Source organism: Myxine glutinosa, chromosome 3, assembly GCF_964187855.1.
Source record: "Myxine glutinosa chromosome 3, kmMyxGlut1.1, whole genome shotgun sequence".
NCBI lineage: Eukaryota > Metazoa > Chordata > Myxini > Myxiniformes > Myxinidae > Myxine > Myxine glutinosa.
In genome coordinates, this window is record NC_136263.1 from 68678010 (window position 1) to 68701046 (window position 23037).

The window sequence follows — 23037 nt, forward strand, 5'->3', positions numbered from 1 at the left end:
TTGATTGATCAATTAATCGATTTATTATTTATTGATTAATGAATGAATTATTTAATTATTTTGATAAATGAATTATTTATTTTTCAAAAAGTTACAGCTTCGGATGAAACTGGTGGTTGAGCTATGCTTTAGCCAATTGATTAAGAAATTATTTCACGGTTACTATTTATTGATTTTAATTATGCAATTGATTAAATCAATTATTGTACACCTCTCCCTCCCAATGTGTACCCTGGATAAGAATAGGTACGCCGTATCCCTGCGTGTCGTAAGAGGCGACTAAGAGGGTTGGCGTCAGGAAGGGCATCCGGCCATAAAAACATTGCCTCAAAAAGAGAACCATGACAATTACAACTACATGTGGGCAGGGTACAGCCCAAAGTGGAGATCGGTTTCTGAGGTTTGGAACATGGAATGTAGGGACAATGACAGGGAGATCAGGAGAAGTGGTGGAAGTATTGGTCAGAAGAAGAGTGGACATATGTTGTGTGCAAGAGACGAGATGGAAGGGAAGTGGTGTGAGAATGGTGAAGGGTAGGCAGGGACAGAAATACAAGTTTGTGTGGCAAGGGTGCCCGGAGGGCGTGAATGGTGTTGGTGTCCTGTTTTCTGAGGAGTTTACTAGAGTGAGTGAAAGGTTGATGATGGTGAAAATGATGATTGGAAAGCTCTTGGTGAACGTCATCTCGGGATATGCTCCGCAGGTTGGTCGAAGCGATAAAGAGAAGGACAAGTTCTGGTGTGCGATAGAGAAGCTGATGGAAAACGGGAAAAATGAGGAAGTTGTTGTGGTAGGAGGAGACCTAAATGGACATGTGGGAAGGAGTATGGATGGTTTTGACGGAGTTCATGGGGGTTACGGATATGGTGTGAGAAATGGAGAAGGTGAAAGGATTTTGGAGTTTGCTGATAGAGCTGATTTGTTGATTTGTAATACTCAGTTCCAGAAAGAGGATAATAAGCTTGTTACATACACGTCAGGTGGGTCGACGACAACCGTGGACTACCTGATGGTGCGTAGGCGAGATAGGGGGCACCTCCGGGACACAAAGGTGATCCCGGGGGAGGAGGCTGTTTCACAGCACCACTTGGTTGTCTGCGACGTAAGGGTGAAAGGTGCGAGGAGAGCTCGGCGGGTGAAGTACCAACCGAGAATGAAGGTGTGGAGGTTGAAAGAGGTGACAGTAAGGGAGGCATTAAAAGAGAGGCTGAGTAGGGTCGAGGATGATGTGGTTGAGCTTGAAAGTGGTTGGATGTCAATGAAAGCTAGTCTGTTGGGAGCCGTTGGTGAGGTATGTGGATGGACAAAAGGACCACCGTGGCACTCGGAAACATGGTGGTGGGATGATGAAGTTGGAAAGAGGAAGAAGTTCAAGGAGTGGCAGAAGGCGAAGGGTACGGGAGCAGAAACAGCAGAGCATGAAAGTTATAAGGCAGCCAGGAAGGCTGCAAAGAAAGAGGTAGCAAAGGCGCAGGAGGCATGTAGGAAAATGTTCGGAGAACGCTTGGATTCGGAAGAGGGTCAGAAAGCAGTATTCAGGATTGCAAAGCAGATAGCGAAAGAGAGGTGTGATGTGATGGGGGTGAGTTGCTTGAAGGATGAAGTGGGACAAATCGTTGTCGACCCAGATGGAATTAAAGGAAGATGGAAAAGATATATGGAAATGCTGTTGAATACAGAGAATGAATGGGATGGCAACATAGAGAGTAACCCAGTTTTAGGACTGGCAGAGAAGATAACTGAGAAGGAAGTTGAGGAAGCGATAAAAGCAATGAAGGGTAGAAAAGCGGGAGGGCCGACGGGAGTTGTGGGAGATATGTTGAAGGCAGCAGGAAGTTGGGGTGTGAAGAGAATGACAGAGATCTGTAATCTGGTGGTGAAAGAAGGCCGCATTCCAGTGGATTGGGAACTGAGTACCCTCGTCCCTCTATACAAGGGGAAAGGTGACCCTCTGGAGTGTGGCTCGTACCGAGCGATAAAGTTATTGGAGCATGGAATGAAGGTATTGGAAAGGGTGTTGGAGAGGAAGAAAGTGAAGATCGACGAAATGCAGTTTGGATTCATGCCAGGAAGAGGAACGACAGACGCGCTTTTCATTGTGAGGCAGTTGCAGGAGAAGTACATGGAGAAGAGGAAGAAGTTGTTTCTTGGGTTTGTTGATCTGGAGAAAGCATTCGATCGGGTTCCACGCAAAGTATTGACATGGGCATTGAGGAAGTTAGGAGTGGAGGAATGGTTGATCAGACTAGTGATGGCAATGTACAAAAGAGCACGCACAGCTGTAAGGACGAAGGACGGGAACAGTGGTGAGTTTGAGGTGAAGGTGGGAGTGCATCAGGGGTCGGTACTAAGGCCACTACTATTTGTAGCTGTGATGGAGGTGCTGGCTCAGAACGTAAAGGAGGGTTTACCGTGGGAGTTGTTGTATGCAGATGATCTGGTGTTGATTGCGGAAAGTATGGATGGACTGAAGGAAAAGATGAACACGTGGAAGGAATGTATGGAGACAAAAGGTCTGAAGGTGAATATCGGAAAGACGAAGGTGATGGCAAGTGGTAAAGCATGTGGTGAGGTGGAAAGAACTAGGAAGTGGCCCTGTGCTGTGTGTAGGAAGGGTGTCGGAGTGAACTCCATTCAGTGTACAATGTGCGCTGAGTGGGTTCATCAAAAATGTAGTGGTCTGAGAGGGTCATTAACCAGTGTGGCAGCTACATTCAAATGTAAGGTGTGCACAGAGGGAGCTGCAGATGGAGGAAATGTTGAGTTGGATCTTGGAGACGGCGTGAAGCTGGGAGGTGTGAAAACATTTTGCTACCTCGGAGACATGTTGAATGGAGAAGGTGGATCAGACTCGGCAACGGTTGCTCGAGTGAGATGTGCATGGAAGAAGTTTCGGGAATTGAGTGGCGTGCTGATGATGAGGGGAGTGTCGTTGAAGCTGAAGGGAAAGGTGTATGCTGCATGTGTGAGAAGTGTTGTGATTTATGGGAGCGAGACATGGGTAATGAACGTAGAGCAGCAACGAAGGTTGGAAAGGGTGGAAATGCGAATGGTTCGACGGATGTGCGGAGTATCGTTGAGAGAGAGGAAGACAAATGATGAATTGCGAAAGATGATGGGAATAGAGCCTGTGATTGATGCTGTGAAGAGGAACAGGTTGAGATGGTTTGGTCATGTGTTGAGGAAGGATGAAAGTGACTGGTTGAGAAGAGTGATGGAAATCAATGTAGAAGGAAGTAGAAGACGGGGAAGACTGAGAAAGACTTGGCTAAAGATGGTGGAAGAAGAAATGCGGGCAAGGGGGTTAACAAGGAGAGATGCAGAAAATAGGGCAAAATGGAGAAGATTGTCATGGGGACCGCAAGGCTAACCCCCGCTCTAGCAGGGAAAATGGCCTTTAAAATGTTTTTTTTTTTCTTTCTCTCCCTCCCAATACAGTCTCTATGAGCTGCACAGCGGTATCTCCGGGTGCCATAGGCGCCCCGGTAATGCCGCGCTGGAGGATATTTATTTATTTGGCATGGGGGCGGTGTACTTTGAATGTATCTGTACTTGTTGTTTTTCTTTTGTTGCTTTCCTTTAAATCTTCCACGAAGAGTCTATTTTGCACAAAATGAAAAATAATTGCGCAAATACAGTACTAGCCCATTTAGGTCTCCTCGTTTTACCTCGTTTCACAAATACGTTATCACGTCGTTAATACCACGAGCCGATTTGTGTCGCCTCAACTCACACGTAGCATCACTTTAAAAGGCATACCTTTTATTACCTCCGCTACCGAGGGTGGACGGGGGTAATGTTTTCACCCCTGTCTGTCTGTTTGTCTGTTTGTGAACAGGATGTCTGTGATGCCCTGCAGCCTTCCGTGATCTCGGCGAAATGTTTTGCATGAGGAAGGAATGTATTTGAGATGTTAATGCTCATGCTCTAATCGAAGTTTTGTTTGAAATGTCCTTATTGAAGTCACGAGGGAAATCTGCAATGTTCCAAACCACAGTTGTCTCAGTGTCGGACCACTCGTGGAACTCTTGCTAAGACGACGCTTGCCTTCTGGCTGGATATGTCCCTATTTGAGTGGTTTATTAAAGGAATAAACTTGGGAATGGAATAATAAACCATATTATTTGTTTCATACCAACTGTTTATGTTTCATGAACTGTACATCTGTTTGAAGAGAGTCAAAGCAGACAAAATGGAGTCGGTGGCCAGTTAATCGCTTGTGAGTTCTAGTTATTTCCTTTCCCAGTTTTTGGTTCAAACATGTTTTTGAGATCGAGTTGTGCCACACAGTTTACTGTTGAGCTTGTTTCTAGAACAGTGACACTCAGGAGGGGACAACCTGTCATGCAAGTGAGGTATGCGTAGGTGCCTTGTCGACGCTGTAATTGTGATGACAAACATTTGGTTCTATTGTTGCAGGCTGCACTGACCGTCACACTATCAGATTGCTGTGATTAGTACCACGCAACTGCTAACTGCTCACTTGTTCGCTGGATAGCACGAACAAGAAATGAAATGTTTCTTGTGTTTTGTTTTGTAATGCCGTAAGCCCGTAACCTCATGTTCGGCATTTTGCTTTTATATTATGAATTGTTCAAGCGAATGCTTGTTCACCTGCAAGGTCTTGTGACATATTACAATTGCAGCATGTTAAAACTGACTTGGATCTAATTCAGAAGTTCATCATTTACATTATTGAAAACAAGAACGAAATACAACCTCATGCATCTTTAAGAACATTGATGTAATGCACATTGACTTCAGTATAGGTACTCTATTGGGTTGAATGATGCTTGACCTTAAAATAAAACGTATACCGTGTCGAGGCTCATGGAGGAGCTAGAACACAGATTGGATCAGGATGTAACAGAACAAAAAGAACAGTAGAAACAGAGGAGGTACATCAACATCAGGGTTGAGGGACAAAATAGAGGGAGACTTGGAGAAGTAAGGGATGTGGGGAAGAATGAGGGTGAGGGGAGGACACGGGGTGAACAAGATGGCCGCAGCTGCAAACTCGATCACAGAAGTGGACGGAAAAATTGAAAACTCGGAAGGAGGTCATCTTGTGGAGGATTAATGGGAATAGAAAAGATCAGTGTTGTGGATGTGGCATGATCTGAGATGGTGGTGAACATCTATCTTTAAGCCCTGGAGGGAAGAATAAGATTGAAGAGGCCAAGGAAGTTGATTCCACAAGCGGGAAGAAAGAGGAACAAATGAGTGTAGGTGAGCAGTGAGTCTGAATTTTGGGGGTTACTGGCAGATCACTTGCACCACGCAGACACCTGAGAAGGACAGAGCACGGAGAAAGCAGACGGTGCAAACCAGAAAGGAGGTGGTAGAAGATGGAGAGACCACTGACCTGTCTATGGTATGAAAGTGATAGACCCATGAACTCGGCTTCATCACAGGAGATTCCAATGGTTTTGAAGGCCTTGGTTTCCATGGCATCAAGCTGAGCAAGGTAGGTGTGAAGCAGGAGTACCAGTCCAGAGGGGAGAGCAGTATTCCATCAAGCTGTGGACGAAATCTTGTAAGTAGATAACAGTCCAGGTGTGCCAATAATTTTATGAAACTTGTGATTGATGTATACACCAAAATATAACATTGGTTCTTTAGAATATAAATTTGTTTCTTGCTGGAAACCTTGGCATGCTTCTAATTCCCATCTGAGCATTTTGCTCATGATTTTGAGATCCCATGTTAAAATCCTATATAGTGTGTTAATTATTACTAATGCAAGCCTGGTGTTGGCCTAAAGGTTAAGGTGGTTGGCTTGAGGTCTCAGGGTCCTGAGTTCTTGCCCCTATCGTGCCGTTGAATTAACACCAGGTGGGTTGACTCAGTCAGTCATATTTTCAAGGTTGGCAAAATGAGGTGGAAGAATTAGCCATTCGATTATCCTGTGTCGGAGTGGCAACCCATCCTGGATTGTGCCCATTAGCCTAAGAAACTGATTTGGCAGCCCTATACATCTGAAGATGCAAAAGGAGTGGTCTTCTTCATCTTACTAATGTCCTTATAATTAATACAAAAGTATTTTGTTGAGCTTGAAATTAGGTTGTGATGTTATTGTGGTCTTGGTTGATTCTTTGTTTATTTGCAGCTGGTGGAATTCCTCGAAGCGAATGAGGTGCAGAGGCCCATAACAATCCGAACAAACACCCTCAAAACCCGGCGCCGAGACCTGGCACAGGTAAGAACACCGAGACCTGGCACTTGCTTATTTGTTTGCAGTTAATGCCTGGCATTTATATGTTTTCTGTTTTGTTCTGACTAAACCTGGAATTGTGCTCAAGGGAGCTTCTGCCCTGGTGCTTAATCCAACTATTAACAATTGATATTCCTCCAAAACTGATGGTGGGGGTTTCATGAACTTTCGCACAGACCTTTTATAACGTGACTGGGTGTTGGGTGGACCACGGGCATATTTGGGCATATTTGCTGGGCATATTTGCCTCAGAATAAACAGAGTGGCCTGATTGGCAGGAATTTGAAAGCCTGTGGTCTTTGCACCGAAATTCCGATGGCTTTACTAAGCTGACACCTTTGCTGACGGAATGAGATGGCAACCTCACAAAACTTTAACCAATCTGATAATGGCTATGATTGCTTTACAATGATAATATAATCAGGATGCACAGTTTTGTAAATAATAAATACAAGTAGCACATGACACGTGGTACAAATCCGCCGGGCTTCCACTGTGAGACATGCGCAACACTTACTTATTGAATCGCAGAAAACCCATATCCTACTGTGACCACAACTCATTGTGGTAGTTTGAGGTTTCACAGGTATTAAAACAAAACTCCAGGGTCGAGGGTGTAAATAAATAAAAGAAAACTCATCCAGGTAGGAATATGGCAGCCTCCTTGGTCATTCGCCTAGGACCGGTGGAAATAATTTGCAGGTCGCATTGAGGTCCAACTGGAGAGATCTCAGAGAGTGGCCTAAACTACCACACTGCGCCCAACTAACTACCAGATCCCTCATGTCTTTAACGCTCTTGACAGCCTCCCGAGGAGAGATGCTCTGCCTGACCAGGCTCCGTTGCTTCTGACTTTTTGCTTCTTCAAGGGGCAAGCTGTAGCACGTCTCACCCTGCCGAATGCTCCTCCGCTACTTATAGTATACCTTCATTAAATGATTTTGTTTGAACAATCTTGGGAATCTTCTTGTTGGTCTTTAACGACCACTATTATCCCACATTGTGGGGTCGGCTGGGGGGAAGCTTGGCCCAAGTCTTCACGAACCGGCTGGCCATGCCTGACATTCGCCTAGTTAGGGCAGGAATTTGGAATTTGGCCATGGTGTCGGCAATACTCACATACTCTTTGCGAAGGACACCATGGGATCTTTAATGGCCACCAACACATGGTGACAGACAGGACTCCCAGTTTAACATCCATCTGAGGGACGGCACACATATTGATGAATCGCCCTACCTGCGAAACACGAAACTGACAGTTTATAGGTGGGTCGGGGTTCAAGCCCAGGCTAGACAGCTTAGAGGCGAGTGTGTGTGCCTCTTGACCACAGTCTTGGAAAATTGTACTCTAAACAGTCTAAAGCATACTTGTTAAAAACTTTTTATCTTTCATGCTGCAATTTATCTAACTACATCAGCAAACCAGAATTTGTGAGTTACATTAACGTGTTTTCTGCAGTAAAGGACAGTCTTGTAAAACAGCAAGTTGCAACGGAACATAGAACTTAGGCAAATAAATAATAGTGACGATTAAAAAAATAAACTGTAGTCTTGGTGACCTTTTCTCCACCTTGCTCCTTGTTGCTTCCGAATGCACATGTGCACTTCCTGCTTTCCTTCCCCATTTTCTTCAGGCTTTGATAAACCGTGGTGTGAATCTGGACCCCATCGAGAAGTGGTCAAAGGTCGGGTTGGTGATCTACGACTCCTCCGTTCCCATTGGTAAGATCCATTGGGTATAATTGGTCGGAGCGGGATAGTTTAGTCGGGGTTTTTGTTTGCATTTAACTTGTGCAAAGTGAATTCTGACTGTTGCATAAAACGACTGGAAGTGATTGAAGATGCCTGCAGGGCAGTTGTACTAGAACCGCAGGACTTCAAATGGCCATGTCACGATAAAGATCATTATGTGACAACGTAATCTTGATGATGTGTTTTGTCCCAGGTGCCACCCCAGAGTACCTTTCGGGGCATTACATGATACAGGGCGCATCGAGTCTTCTGCCTATCATCGCGTTGGCACCGCGTGAGGGCAATAAGGTGCTTGACATGTGTGCTGCACCTGGAGGGAAAACTACCTACATTGGTATGCTGACGCTTGCATTATTCTGAATGAAAGGCAGCAGTCCATGTACAAAACACAGGTTGAGACTCATCTCTGCAGTACATAGTGAAAATGCAATCCAAAAATGCCATGCTCAATCTCACATCTCACTTGCAGCATCTGGTGCAACGAACTAGCTCTCACTTAGTATGCACACCACTCATATTGCAACTTGGGTCTAAGACTAAGTACTGCAGATATTACCTTTAAAGGCCTTGCTTTGGTCACGAAGCACTTGAACTAACTCTAAGCTAAGTTGCATCAAATGTTGGCTATTTGTTTACTTGAGGATGCTTGTTGGTTGATATTTTGCATTGGTCTTCGAAGAGGCCATCTATTTATTATGTACACACAATGTGGTTGAGATTTCGATTCTGCTTCCTGTACGTGTCTTCTTTCCCCTCCTTTTACCTCTGTCTTTCCCAAACGTCATACTTTACTGCCCTCTTTTCTCCCTTCAATCACCCCCCTTGTCTTCGTTTTCTCATTTTAATAACCCCACAATCCCCAACCCCTCCCTTAGCACGTGTGTACATTTTAAATATATGGCCCACATGTATGGTTGAATGCTTGATGGTTTAAACAGTTAGCCAATAATTTTCGCATCTTGCAGCACAGTTGATGAAGAACACTGGGATGATTTTGGCCAACGATGTGAATCCTGAGCGGCTGCGTGCAGTGGTTGGGAACCTGCACCGCCTGGGGGTCACCAACACCGTGGTCTGCAGCTACAACGGCAGGATGTTCCCCAAGGTTGGCCTTCTCACGTAATCTCTGCCTTTATTCTCTTGTCCTCACCCTATCTCCAATAAAAGACTGCTTGACTGTAGCATGTGCTCTCTCTCACAAAGGTTCTGAAGTTCCTCGGCGATATTGCCCCTTCAGCAACTGCACCCAATGATCTAAGTGCTTTAATCTTCAAAATCTGTTCTTCTGCCATGTTTTTTTTTCCTCCAGTCTATTTATTTTGCAAATTTTTCGTAAATGATCACCTGCCGTCATCATGGAAAGTTACCAGCATCACCCATTCACAATTTGGGTGCCAGGACTGATTCCTTCAACTCCAGGCCATTGAGCAAAGTGATGTCATGTGTCATTGTTGTAAACTTCAAATCATAACTATTCTCAAACTCTGATCACTGATCATGATCATCACTTTGGGTTGTGCCCATGCTGTTCCACTCTGGACTTCCTGCTTCTAAAATTGTCAATGGATGGACCCCTCGGTTTCAAGAATTTTTGTTTTTGTTTTTTTTGTATACAGAATCGAGGCTCTTGAAAGAGCTAACATTTATCACACAAGCAAATAACAAATTTATCACACAATAACAAGTCACCAAGAAGGTGTCATTTTATTGGGCTTGTTTGTAATGCTGCCTGGTATCCAGCCTTCCTTTCTAAACCGTAGGCCACTGGTATTGAAGGTTCTTATGTTGAATGGTTCTTCGTTTTCTTTTTTTTCTTTCTGAATGCAAACATTGGGTCTCTTTCGATGTCATTCTGTCTTGTGCTTTCCTTCTTGAGGCAGTGCCATGCAGTATACTATGTAAATGCTGTTCTTCTTTTACATCACTGTACTGCTTCACTGGAAAATTATCTTTACGATTTTGCTGATGATTCCATCACATCGTGGAGGCAGGCTGTAGCAGCATCCTTGTCTGTAGATCTGGAAAACTAGTCTATGGGCAATATGTCCTGTATAGATCAGCCAATGAATCTTGCGGTCTACTTCTGTGGGTAAACTCTGGGAGAGTTATTCACGGAGTGGTACAATGGACCACCATCCAAAATGGCACTTTGTAATTTGGTCAACTGTATTTTTCACAAGCCTCCATTAGGGCCGGGAGATATCTCTTTTATCGGCTCGATTATGATATTGAAAATTATAACATCAACGCGACACTACATTTTCCAAACTGCCTATGTCGGCACATTCCATAATGGGAAAAGTTGTGTGCGGTATCGTAAACTGAAGATTTTGAGGCGTATTTTCATTTTGTTTATTTTTAGTAAGAATATTGACATTAAGGACTCATTTGATCATAACATGATAGTTCCAGTAAAAAAAGCAAGAAAAATGCAACATCGTCTCTCTCGCCTCTCATGTGGACTAGTGCTATCTGTGGAAAAATCCACATTTCGAAAAACGTGTAACTTAAAGGGAAAAAGTTAGTGTACCAAACATGTCACAAAAAGTACAAACAATAAAAACATCCTCACTCATTTTCTAACGGTAAGGTTGTGGTAAAAGCGGGAATGAGGTATTGCAGGGTTAACAATGGTCAGGTGTTATTGCAAGTATGGATTTGAGGTAGTGTAACAGTTCTTGCCGAGACGGACTACACTCTACAGAGTTCTATGGCCCGCACACACAATATACATGTGAAACTAAAAGTGTTTGTCATTAAAACGGTTAATTTTTCGAATGCCTCCGCTGACAAATTTGTCGGAGGCATTATGTTTTTGTGTTGTTCATCTGGCTGTCCCTCCGTGCGTGCATCCGTCAACATAATGAGTGGATTAACCATTTACAAGTGTACTCTCTGCGGTTTTGTATGCGCAACACACAAAAAGCCTCCTTATCAGCCATAAAGTGTCTTGAGTAGATCATATTTCCAAGGCTGTTCAACTTCATGCTATTCTCCACAAAGGTAGTTACATTCTGATCCGTTAATCGTTACCTCCGCCACCGAAGGTTATATTTCCACTCGTGTCTGTTTGTTTGTGAGCAGGACATCTCAAAAAGTTGTGGACGGATTTGGACAAAAGTTGGTGTACAGGTTGAGTGTGTGACAAGGACGAATCAATTTGATTTTGTTGAAAATCCGAATCCAGATACGATAGTTTTCAAAAATGTATGTGACTAGCCGGTGTTGCCTGGCCTATTTTTTGGGGGGGGGTTTGGGGGGGCTAAATTACTTCGCTACACCCACTATGGAATGAGCTCATACGAACTTACATACCCTCACGATAGAGCGATTAAAAGAAAATTCTCAAAAAGTCCAACTTTTTTTTTTTTTTTTTTTTTTGTATACTGAATCGAGGCTCGTGAAAGAGCTAACATTTATTTCACAAACAAATCAACCAGACAAACAAAATATACAAAAAGAGGGAGCGGAAGACAAGATGGGGAGAGAAGGGGAAGCACACAACCACAACATTTGAGAGCAGGGAGAAGTGTGGGAGGGAGAGGGCTTGGGGGGAGGAGGCGTGGGAAGGGGGGGGGGGGGGGGGGGAGAGGTATAAAACACAAGGGGACCGAAATTAGCGGGGGTAGAAAAGATCAAGGTTTTGGATGGGGGAGGATAAGAGATGGTGGTGAACAGCTGTTTTAAAGACCTGGAGGGTGGAGTGGGATTGAAGAGAGTGAGGGAGTTTGTTCCAGAGGTGGGAGAAAAGAGGAATGAAGGAGTGAAGGTGAGCAGAAAGTCTTGATTTTGGCAGTTTAACCATAAGAGGGTTGCAGGCAGATCTTGTGCGACCTGTAGGAATATTTGGGGGACAGAGCCCAGAGAGAGCTGGGGGGGCAAGGCCAGAGAGGAGTCGGTAGAAGACGGAAAGACCACCAACCTGCCTGCGGTGAGTGAGTGAAAGGCCCTTGGAGTTGGCTTCATCGCGGGAGATTCCAATGATTCTGAACGCTTTGGCCTCAACAGCGTGAAGCCGAGCTAGGTGTGAGGCAGGAGCACCAGACCAGAGGGGAAAGCAGTATTCCATAGAGCTGCGGATGAAAGCCTTGTATGTGGTGAGGAGCTCAGGTGTGCCAAGGAAGGACTTCGCACGACGGAGGATGCCCAGTCGGCGACTGGCTTTGGAGGCCAGATTTGAAATGTGGTTTTCCCAGGAAAGATCATGGCAAATAGTGAGACCCAAAAGCTTGAGTGACAGAACTTCTTGGAGAGGATTATTCAGAAAGTGGATGGGAGGGTTGTCCAGTCGGTCTTTTCGGAGAGACATCGTAAGTTTTTGCCTAAAACACTCCCCGATACTCCCCGATACTCACTGATGAACGTCTGAAAGTTTGACGGAGATCCGTTTGGCCATCTCTGAGAAAAATGGAGACACACAAATGGCTCTCATAACTATAGAGTCTTCACTATAGAGAGATGAGAGATGGGGCCAAATATGCTATGTAGCATGATATTTCAAAAAGTTGTGGGTGAGTTATGACAAAACTAGGTGGATGAGTTGGCTAGGTGACGAGAACAAGCCTATTTGGTTTTGGTTCCGGTCTGGATCCAGATCTGGGCTATCGGTGGGATACAAAGCGTAAACTGTTCAGCCTGGCGGAGATATGCTCTCTACCGAGTGCTGTTCTAATTATTTTATGGTGTACAAGAAACTTGAATCCTAAATGTGATGGAGTATGACTTCTTATGCTATGCTATGCTAGCCCAGTTGTTTCCCACCTTGCTCCACCAGGGCGGTTGAATTCAAAACTCTTCTCATTTTGGTGTGTTAGCAGTAGGCCATGTCCCAGGAATTGCTTCTCAACTACCGCAGGCAGTCTGGTGGTAACCTTCCTCTTTTTTTTTTTTTTACTGCCTCGTTTTGCTCTGTCAATTCCAAACCACTAACCTCCCTCCCGCATCTACCGCACTCACCTTAAGTCGCCCACATCCTTCGAGAAACTCACACCAAGTCACCCTCCCCAATTTCAAGCATGATGCTCACCTCCAATTCGTCATCCCACTTTTATATCTTCTGTGAAACCGGCTGTCTGTGACTGTTGTGTCGGTCCCATCCCTTGAGTCATTCAATCAGCTGTTTATTGCCATTCAAGTTGCCCACCACTGGCTCTATACTTACTCATCTACACTTGCTGTGAACCCCTTAATTCCCCATTTCATCTCTGCCACTCACCTTTTCATACCGTGCTGTACTTCTTTGAGTTTTGTCTACTTGCTCCTCTATACCCCTCTGTCAATCTTTTAACGTGCCACTCTCTGTTGCGTAGCTCTTCCATGAGCCATGTATTCTGTAAAGGGAACAAATGCACTATTTCAAAAAATCTCCTTCAGACCAAGGGAAATTGTATCTTTGTCTCGAGAATTGACGTTTATATCCTTTGTTTAGATGTCAATTAGCTCAGGCTCACACGAACCATCGTGCACACCTTGTTGGTAACTAGAAATAGCTGTTAGATGGAGAATGACAACTTTGAGACCCATTGCACAAATGTGAAGCGATATGTTCGACATCGTCTCTACCTTTTGCACCAGTGTTTCTGATGTTGTCAACATGCATATCTACCACAGTTACCTATGAATACTATGTTGTATACCCTTTATTGATGTTAGTTTTTATCACAGTGGTTATTATGTGCATGTGCATCAACTTGCAGGTGATGGGAGGATTTGACAGAGTGCTGCTCGACGCCCCGTGTAGCGGCACGGGAATAATCTCCAAAGACCCGTTGGTGAAAAGTAGCAAAGTAGGTATTTATCTGTATTGTATGCCCAAGGCAAAACTGCTTTGCTGGATCCTGTCAATAAATGTATGCTCTTGAAGGATCCTGAAAGAGCTGTTGCAGTTTGTGTTCATCGTGCTTGCGTATACAGGACGAGAAAGATGTACAGCGCCTTGCCCACCTGCAAAAGGAGCTGCTCCTCTCGGCCATCGACTCCCTGAATGCCAATTCACTGTCTGGCGGTGTAATGGTCTATTGCACATGCTCAATCATGGTAAAAGATGTGCTGCTCCTGCTGGGCAGATACGTTTTGATCTCTCATTTAAGAAAGGGAGCTGAACCTGCCAATCTCTCCCACTTGTTCCATTTCTTTTATTTTGTTGTTGTTTCTGTGCTTGCAGATTCGATCCAACCACTCTGTTTTATTTTGTTCTTTCTTTTGCAGATGGAGGAGAATGAATGGGTGGTAGATTATGCGCTACGGAAGCGAAATGTTAAATTGGTGCCAACTGGGCTGGACTTTGGGAAGGAAGGCTTTACCAGGTACTGCTTTTGCTGTTTCGCCCAATATCGCAGCATAAATAAAAATGCTTTTTATTGCTTTAGAAATAAACTCTTCAAATGGTAACAATAACATTTTTTGCTACCAGCCAGTGCTTAGAGAACAAGGAGCCTGATACTGTAGGTATCTCTCGCCTTTTGAGTGGTGTGAGGAATAGACCTGTGTAAGATGAAAGCTAAACCTTGAACGGTTTTTGAAATATCGCGTACACAAGCCAAGTTACTGAGATGGTTGCCATGGCAAAATAATGCAGCCAATCACATCTGTGATCGAATCAGTTTGGGACAATGTCATGAGGAATAGATATCTGCAATATCAAAGCGAAATGGTCAACGATTTTTGAAATATAATGTACACAAAAGTACATGGACAAATTATCGGTCAGTCGCATGGAGCTCATTTATTATTCCCTGTCTCCGACCATGTAGGAGGGGCCGGGGACAAAAGTAATGAGGGTATGATTGAGGCTCGTGATCAGTATGACAGTGGATTTGATTTTTTCAAAGCCAAGAGATGGTAATTGTCATTGTTTGTTTTAACAAAGTGCTGCAAAATATATTTTCACTGCAATTATCACATTAGGACCAAGAACTGCACTCGTAGAGTGCATAGTCTTGCCTCGTGCGTTCATTCTTAACAAAAATACCATCGTTGACTGAACACACGACTATTATGGCCCATATACTCGTATAATCCATGCACCCTATTATGTCACCTCGTTTATTGGCATGGGTTATGAACGTCGTAAATTTAATTCTTCCCTCACATTTGGTCATAGATCAGATATATGAAGTTTCAAAGTTTTTGGATGAACACTTCAATTCAAACGATTATGGCTGGAATACCACTTCATGATGATGTCACCGTTATCACCCTATTTACCCCATGGGAGAGTTGATTATATATGCCAAGTTTTAATTTATTTTGTTGAATGGTTTCAGAGAAAATGATGTCAATTTCTTTTCTTTTAATCTAATATGGCTGCCATACCATGTGACCTACGACATCAGAGTTAGCAATAAAATATTCCCCATGGGGAGTCCCACCTCTGCTTAAACTGTCACATCCATCGGACAACAGACATACACACACACACACACACACACACACACACAGGCACAAACATACAGACACAGGCACAAACATACAGACACAGGCACAAACATACAGACACAGGCACAAACATACAGACACAGGCACAAACACAGACACAGGCACACACACAGATACAGGCACACACACAGACTGCCAGACACACAGACTGCCAGACACACAGACTGCCAGACACACAGACTGCCAGGCACACAGACTGCCAGGCACACAGACCGTCGGGCACACAGACCGTCGGACACACAGACCGTCGGACACACAGACCGTCGGACGCACAGACCGTCGGACGCACAGACCGTCAGACGCACAGACCGTCAGACGCACAGACCGTCAGACGCACAGACCGTCAGACGCACAGACCGTCAGACGCACAGACCGTCAGACGCACAGACCGTCAGACGCACAGACCGTCGGACGCACAGACCGTCAGACGCACAGACCGTCAGACGCACAGACCGTCAGACGCACAGACCGTCAGACGCACAGACACAGGCATTGCAATCATCTCGCATCCCCTTCAGGCTAGACGAATGAATTAGAATTGACATGAAACTGCATGTTATTGACATTTTATATCGCTATGTTAACAGGCAAGATTGAAGGAAAACAAATGGTTCGTTTTTGATAAAGTAACATTACACTCACGCCAAAAGAGTGAGCTAATCTTTTGGAAAGGTTTACGGTATTTTTATTATTATTTGGAAGAATTTTTAATGAAACTGTAATGATGTGCAATGTTTCAAATGTTTCAAAATGTTTCAAATGTGAAACATTTGTGTTTCTAAAATTTTTTAATTTACCCTTATAAATCACGAACCTCTGGGAACCAATCCCCCCTTTTCCCAATGAAACATTGCCTGACATTCACGGATTTGACATTTGCAGCATTTTTCAGGAACATATCCCTCGCAAATTTCGGGGTCCGACAGTGTGTATGTGTATGTACATATATTGTTGCGGATCTGTCGCCGGCCTTCTCCCCTGATCAAGGGGGGATTAATCCCCTTGTCTTTACTGACCTGGCGCGACCCGAGACCTATTACGTCCCTTCCGGACAGCGCCAAATAGGGTTTCGGGACCAAATTCGCTCGTACCTAAGTACTAGCGCTGCCCTGGAAGCGAGGAAATAAGCCTCGCATGAACCACGTGTGATGGTGATACGCCGAGCGGTTTGCGTACACGTGATCCGTGCCTTTATCGATAGTGGAACCCGATTCAAGCGGTTTTACCCGTGCCACGCTTAGTCAATGGAGAAATCACAAAGACGATCGAATTCAGAAGAAAAGGAAGAATAAATAGGTTTAATTATTATGCACGTATTTACAGCTCAGGACGAAGAGACACAGGGAAACCTAGACAGTCTTATTCTTACTACCCCAGGACAAACGGACCCGTCTCACATACACTCACACGGGGATTGCAGATGGGCAGGATGATGTTCTCCAGCACCGCGGTGGTCATCCAGGATCGACCCCGTCTCACTCTCCACGGTCCCCGGCACGTCCCGCGAAGATGGAGGTAGGCGAAAGCAGGGACTCGTATCGTGTCCCTCGAACAAACGGGTAATAATCTTGGGGCGAACGGTAGAGGGCGGACTTAGCGCGGCTGGCAGTTATTCAGCCGCGTTCACTCGCTTTGGCCGAACCGCGCAAGTTATTAACGCCCTGGCTGCGCCCACGTATCTCTCGTAACCAAGTTCATACAGTGTGAATGATTCCCTTCAAGCGCGTCTCCCTTCCCAGAACTCAGAGGTCACTCCAGCGCACCTCTCCCATAACTCTGGGGGCTCCCGAATGAACTCACGCGCAACTCAACTGAGTATTGACGAGCGCCTCTCCCTTCTCATAACTTGACGAGCGCCTCTCTCTTCTCATAACTCGATGAGCGCCTCTCCCTTCTCATAACTCTGAAGTCACTCCAGCGCACCTCTCCCATAACTGGGGTGGGGGCTTCGCGCGATCGGTTTTATTGCCACGCCCTTAGCCCGATCGATGTTCCAACCACGCCCTGTGACGCAGTGCTGCAGCCACACGCTGTGAGCCCTGATTGGTGACTCATGCTTACCGTCCTCGCCTCGCCGCTGCGACGACCTCGACCCTCCTCCACCTTCCGAGGCCTACCTCGTGTTAACTCGCGCCCAACATAACCAGGGCTTTTTAGCCGCAATGGATCGAGCCTATGGACGTGGAATGGTTGGTAGAAGTAGGGCCTATCCTCCTGTCTTTACACAACGCAGGATTAACACTGGAAGGGGCCTACTCTCACATATGAATGATCGTTTTAAGGCCATTTCCCCGCTAGAGCGGGGGTTAGCCTTGCGGGCCCCATGACAATCATGGTTCCCTGTTTGAGGCAATGTTTTTATGGCCGGATGCCCTTCCTGACGCCAACCCTTGGTCGCCTCTTACGATGCGCAGGGATACGGTGTACCTATTCTAAACCGGGGTTCACACCGGGATCATTTATCCCAGCAAGCTGGTACTCTCACATATACTAAGACATAACTATACTACAAATGAGGCTACATGTTGCTTGTGTGACTAACTATGGGGGGCAACCTGTAACCTTTATTGAACTTTACTGTACAAATCTCAAAACTGCAGCACTGCCCCCCTCCCTCGTCACACTCGTCCCCGAGTCGAACCCACACAAGTGTGAACGACCGGTTTTGAGAAAGACTTGGGACTAGTTTTTAATTACATGTGACACTTAGATGTGGTTCCCCTCTAACATTTGCTCTAACCCCGTGTATGCGACAGTTTTACAACACCAAATATGTCCCACCTACTGCGTTGTGTAACTAACTAACAGACTCGCACCCACAACTAACCGAATTGCGGAATTGATTCTCAAACTAAACATAAAGCCGGTGGGTAGCATCTTATTTACAATTACAAATCTAACCTTATTTACATTTCTATAACCCAGGACCTATTATTTTTGTGGAAAGAAGATTGGAGGGGAGAGAAAGCACAGCAATGCACCAATACACCAAAACACATTCATCAATGCACAGTCAAAAAGTTCACCATTTGCTGCTGGGCCGCATCTTCTTCTTGCTTCATCTTCTGTGTGCAATAAAAACTTAGTTCTTCTTTCCTGGCACACCAGAATAAAATGTACAAGAACCCGTGTTCATTTTTATTTGTCCGCAGGGCCATCCTTATGTGGTCCAACTGCGTGACATTGATGCCACTTAAAACCAGTGGTCCGAAGATGAAGGGTAAGTTTGCAGCAAATGGCCCGTGTGCTGTCTTTCCCTCGTGGTCCCCGTGTGCTGTCTTTCCCTCGCGGTCCCCGTGTACTGTCTTTCCCTCGCGGTCCCCGTGTGCTGTCTTTCCCTCGTGGTCCCCGTGTGCTGTCTTTCCCTCGTGGTCCCCCTGTGCTGTCTTTCCCTCGCGGTCCCCCTGTGTTGTCTTTCCCTAATGGTCCCCCTGTACTGTCTTTCCCTCGCGGTCCCCGTGTGCTGTCTTTCCCTCGCGGCCCCCCTGTACTGTCTTTCCCTCGCGGTCCCCGTGTACTGTCTTTCCCTCACGGTCCCCGTGTGCTGTCTTTCCCTCGCGGTCCCCCTGTACTGTCTTTCCCTCGCAGTCCCCCTGTACTGTCTTTCCCTCGTGGTTGTCAGCTCTTTCACGAGCCTCGATTCAGTATACAAAAAAATAATAATAATAATAATAACTGCTCAGCAAAGTGTAAAGCCACAAAACGTGTGGTCCATGTGTAAGTGGTGCAGCAAAGTGTCTGTGAATGTGCAGCAAAGTTATAATAAAGAGTACGGCAGCAAAGTACCGCGCCGTTCATCTGCACGGGTGTAGCAATGTGCAGCCGCACAGGGGTAGAAAGGCGCAGACGCACAGGAATAGCAAAGTGCAGCTGCACAGTTCGAGTTTGCTGCACAACTCCTCCTCAAAAGTGGGTCCATGGGTGAGGAGGAGAGACAAAGCACAGTTAACAAAGGAAAGGGCGCAAGGGTACACATCAATCAAGGCAATGCAGCATGAGGGGTGCGGGAGAGCGAGCAGAGCAAGCTCGTCCCTAACCGTTCGTACCCCCCAATGTCAGCTTACACTACCCTTGCCCTTCCCTGTATTTACAAATTACAAATCCGTCTACGTCCTGTCTCCCATATCCCCCTCTAAGCCAAATTCGTCGTCCAATCCCTCCCAAGAAGGAAGAGATGGAATAACACACATTGTCTCTTTCACGTCGAGATGCGTCTTACTCACTCAAATCAATCACTTGGTGCTGGTGCGGAGCTTTGTCACCTTGGTGAATGGATGTGGATGGCGCGAAGGGACTTCTCAATTCCTAACTAAACTAGTTGACATTAACTTTTAAACTAACCCGGGGTCATGCCCTGCCAATCGGCCTCTTTAAACTATGTGGTTCTAAAAACCTGATTCCCATTGACCACCTGGTGCCCTACGAATTTGGGCCTCACTCCCCAATTTTTCTTACTGTGCCTTTGCACAATTTCGGGGCTGGGTTCTGTGGCTCCGCTAGCAGGTCTACCTACCTGCGCACCTCCGCCACTGAAGTCGCCATCCGAGCTTACCTTGCTCCTTGCGACTACCTAAATTGGGGAAGGCCCCTCCTGGCTCTCTCACCCCCTGATGCCCTCTTTGGCATTGGGCTACCCGGGTCCTTTCCTAGGATCCTCGGGCCCCACTGAACACTACTCACAACTGTAACTGGCTCCCGGAGCCTATCTGCGGCCTCACCTGGCTGACAGACTACCAGTGGCGGAGTGCCCCAATACCCATACGTACCAACAAAGCCCACACGCCCAGCCATTTCATAGACTCATGCACCCAACCAAGCACTTCCTGCTACTTCCCGCACCACAGGTGTCAATATCCAAACAATTTACCTAAGCCCTCTACCTGACTTTAAACTACCCACCCCGGGTATTCGTGAAGGGGTCCATCTCCCCCATTCACTCCTTCGCACCATGCATTCCACACCTTTTACGTCACACCGAGCATTCCACACCACTCATTCCACACCATTTATTCCACACACCAAGTTCTCTTGCACACCTCTTGTGCTCACACACCTGTTCCCCACTTGCACACCATGCAAGTCAATTCACTTCAACACACTCCATTCGTCCTCGATACACAATTCCTCACACACACAGCATCATCTAACTGACTACTTCCCCCTAATACTCGTGCTTCCCCGTCTTCCCTTACAGTAAGCACTCCCTCGTCGTTATCATCCATCTAATCTCTCTACGTCCCCTCTACCTGTACCATGTCCCTACTTAAATCTTGTCTTCTAAAGTCATTTCTAAATCCCTAACAATTAACCTAGCCCGCCCTCGGCTAGTTTATGCTGCCACCCCATAATCTACTGCTCATGTGCCCCAAGAACATGTGAGGAATGGCGAAACCACCACTCCCCCACGCCGGGTACCATTCGCCAACACTATTGCTATTCCAGTCCTCTGAACTATGAGCCTCTCCGTGCGGCAATACATTTTCGTCACAGCTCGACTTCGAAAAGCCAAGCAATGCATGCGGGTGGTTGGTCGCCTGTAGGTTGGGTCCGTCCGGCATTTTCGATTCAGGGGAGGAGGCTTTGTTGGGCCAAGGTTCAAGGCGCCATCTCTGCGTGGAGCCTTTCGGCCCCCTGCACGATGGCCCCAACCGCCCCCGGTCGGAGCACCGCAGCCGCCAGGGGGTGAAGGTCCGACCCCTCCTATTCCCCCCACCCCTCACCCGAACCGTGCCGTTTGCCTCTTTCGCCACGGCATGGCACCGACCATACAGGGCGGGGCCCGGCACGAATCGTGCATGCCGCCGTGGCAACTATCCCCGCAGCACACAAAGCACGCCACGCACCGAGCGCACGCGTCGGCTATACTTTCGCCCTAAACGCTGCCCCGGTCTGCGTCGATGCTCGAGCCGCGTTCTCAACACACGCGACGCGTTCCACTCTCGCACATCGAGGCGCTCCAGCGCCTCTCATACATTCCCTGCATTCTATTACCACACGCTCTCGTGCACACCACCCAGGCACACTCATACCTTCCACACACCCCGTTACACACTCGGCCATCGCACACCCTCGCGTACACTCTCTTATTACACCCTCAGTAACAACCACTGGTGTGCACTCTTCCGGTACACACCCATTCAGTGCACACTTACCTACGAGTGTGCACTCTCCTGTTGCACACCCAATCACACGCTCTGGTGTGCACTCCTGCACACTCTCCACAACACGCTGTGGTGTGCATCTGCTCTCACTCTCCGTCTCACACTCCGTTTCACCCTCCGTTTCACACTCTCGCTCCGGTGCACACTTCCTTCGCACACGCGCACCATTCGCTCTCGTACACCTCACAAAGGACCTTCCACGAGCGCCCGGGCTCCGTCTATACCCCAAGCGCGGCAAAAATGTTTTCCCGCCAAACACTCCTGCTCACCTTCGCACTCCTGCTCACCTTCGGGATTATTTTCTCCGGCAACCGCACCTGCAAACCTTCCATTTTGTTAGCAAGTACGGCATCACAATGCGAACACGGACTTTGCGCAGATTCCATTTTTTCCTCCCGTGATAATTCCTCTATACCTGCCGTCTCTTCGGCCCCAATTTCAACTATACACATTTCTTTGTCCTCGACGACCGCCGGCGCCAATAAAATTTGCTTTTCCAATTCGGCGGCCGTCGGCTCTTTTACACCCCGAGTCGCGATTTCTACACCCTCGGTCAACTTGGCTGCGCTCTGCCCAAGCTCACTCCCTACGCATGCCTCGCACCGCGTTACCTCGTCACGTCCCTTTGCGACCTCTTCGCCCAACCTGCGCCTTATGTCCTTCCCTGACTCTTTTATTTCCTTTTTCGACGCCACCCTCATTCTGCCACATTCGTTCTTTTTGGTGTCCATTTTGCCTTTCCAGCCCATTTTTCCACTCAAACAATTCCCGGGTGGATTTGTCCCCCATTTCTTTCAATTGGTCACCCATTTCTTTTTACGTCCCAGGTGGATTTGTCCCCCAATTCTTTCAATTGGCCACCCATTTTTTCTATGTCCCGGGTGGATTTGTCCCTCGATTCTTTCAATTGGCCACCCATTTTGTTTTCCAATTTATTTAACCCGTCTTTCATTTCCCTTATTTCATTACCTTGCACCACGAAGCACGCTTTGATTTGCGCCATGAAGGTGCCCATATCCATTGGCGCCGCGGGCTCGGCTTCCGCTGCCTCGTGCGAGGCGCCGCCATTTTCTACCCCTACGACCGGCCCCTTATCAATGTCCTCTTCGTCTCCTGATTCTCCCCGGGGGTCCTGGGTCATTGATTCCTCGTTATCTATCTACCTCTTCTACCCCCACCCGCATTCGACCGCTTTGGCTAGCCATGGCACGAATTTAATTTTTGGATCTTAAAAACTAAATTTTGGTCGCTCGTAATTTGGAGTGCGTTAAGCGCACTTCGGGTCCTATCCAAACTCCTGACACCAATTGTTGCGGATCTGCCGCCGGCCTTCTCCCCTTATCAAGGAGGGATTAATCCCCTTGTCTTTACTGACCTGGCGCGACCCGAGACCTATTACGTCCCTTCCGGACAGCGCCAAATAGGGTTTCTGGACCAAATTCGCTCGTACCTAAGTACTAGCGCTGCCCTGG

General features: G+C 46.7%; 1 protein-coding gene across 1 annotated transcript in view; it reads left to right on the top strand.

Moving 5' to 3' along the window:
* Positions 1-23037, top strand: part of LOC137423526 (28S rRNA (cytosine(4447)-C(5))-methyltransferase-like) — a 58466-nt gene that overhangs the window by 17257 nt on the left and 18172 nt on the right. Inside the window, exons 11-17 of the mRNA XM_078774177.1 lie at positions 6111-6200; positions 7850-7937; positions 8161-8301; positions 8933-9072; positions 13664-13753; positions 13881-14003; positions 14175-14272. Coding sequence (XP_078630303.1) covers positions 6111-6200; positions 7850-7937; positions 8161-8301; positions 8933-9072; positions 13664-13753; positions 13881-14003; positions 14175-14272 — 770 coding nt within the window. The remainder of the gene's footprint in view (positions 1-6110; positions 6201-7849; positions 7938-8160; positions 8302-8932; positions 9073-13663; positions 13754-13880; positions 14004-14174; positions 14273-23037) is intronic.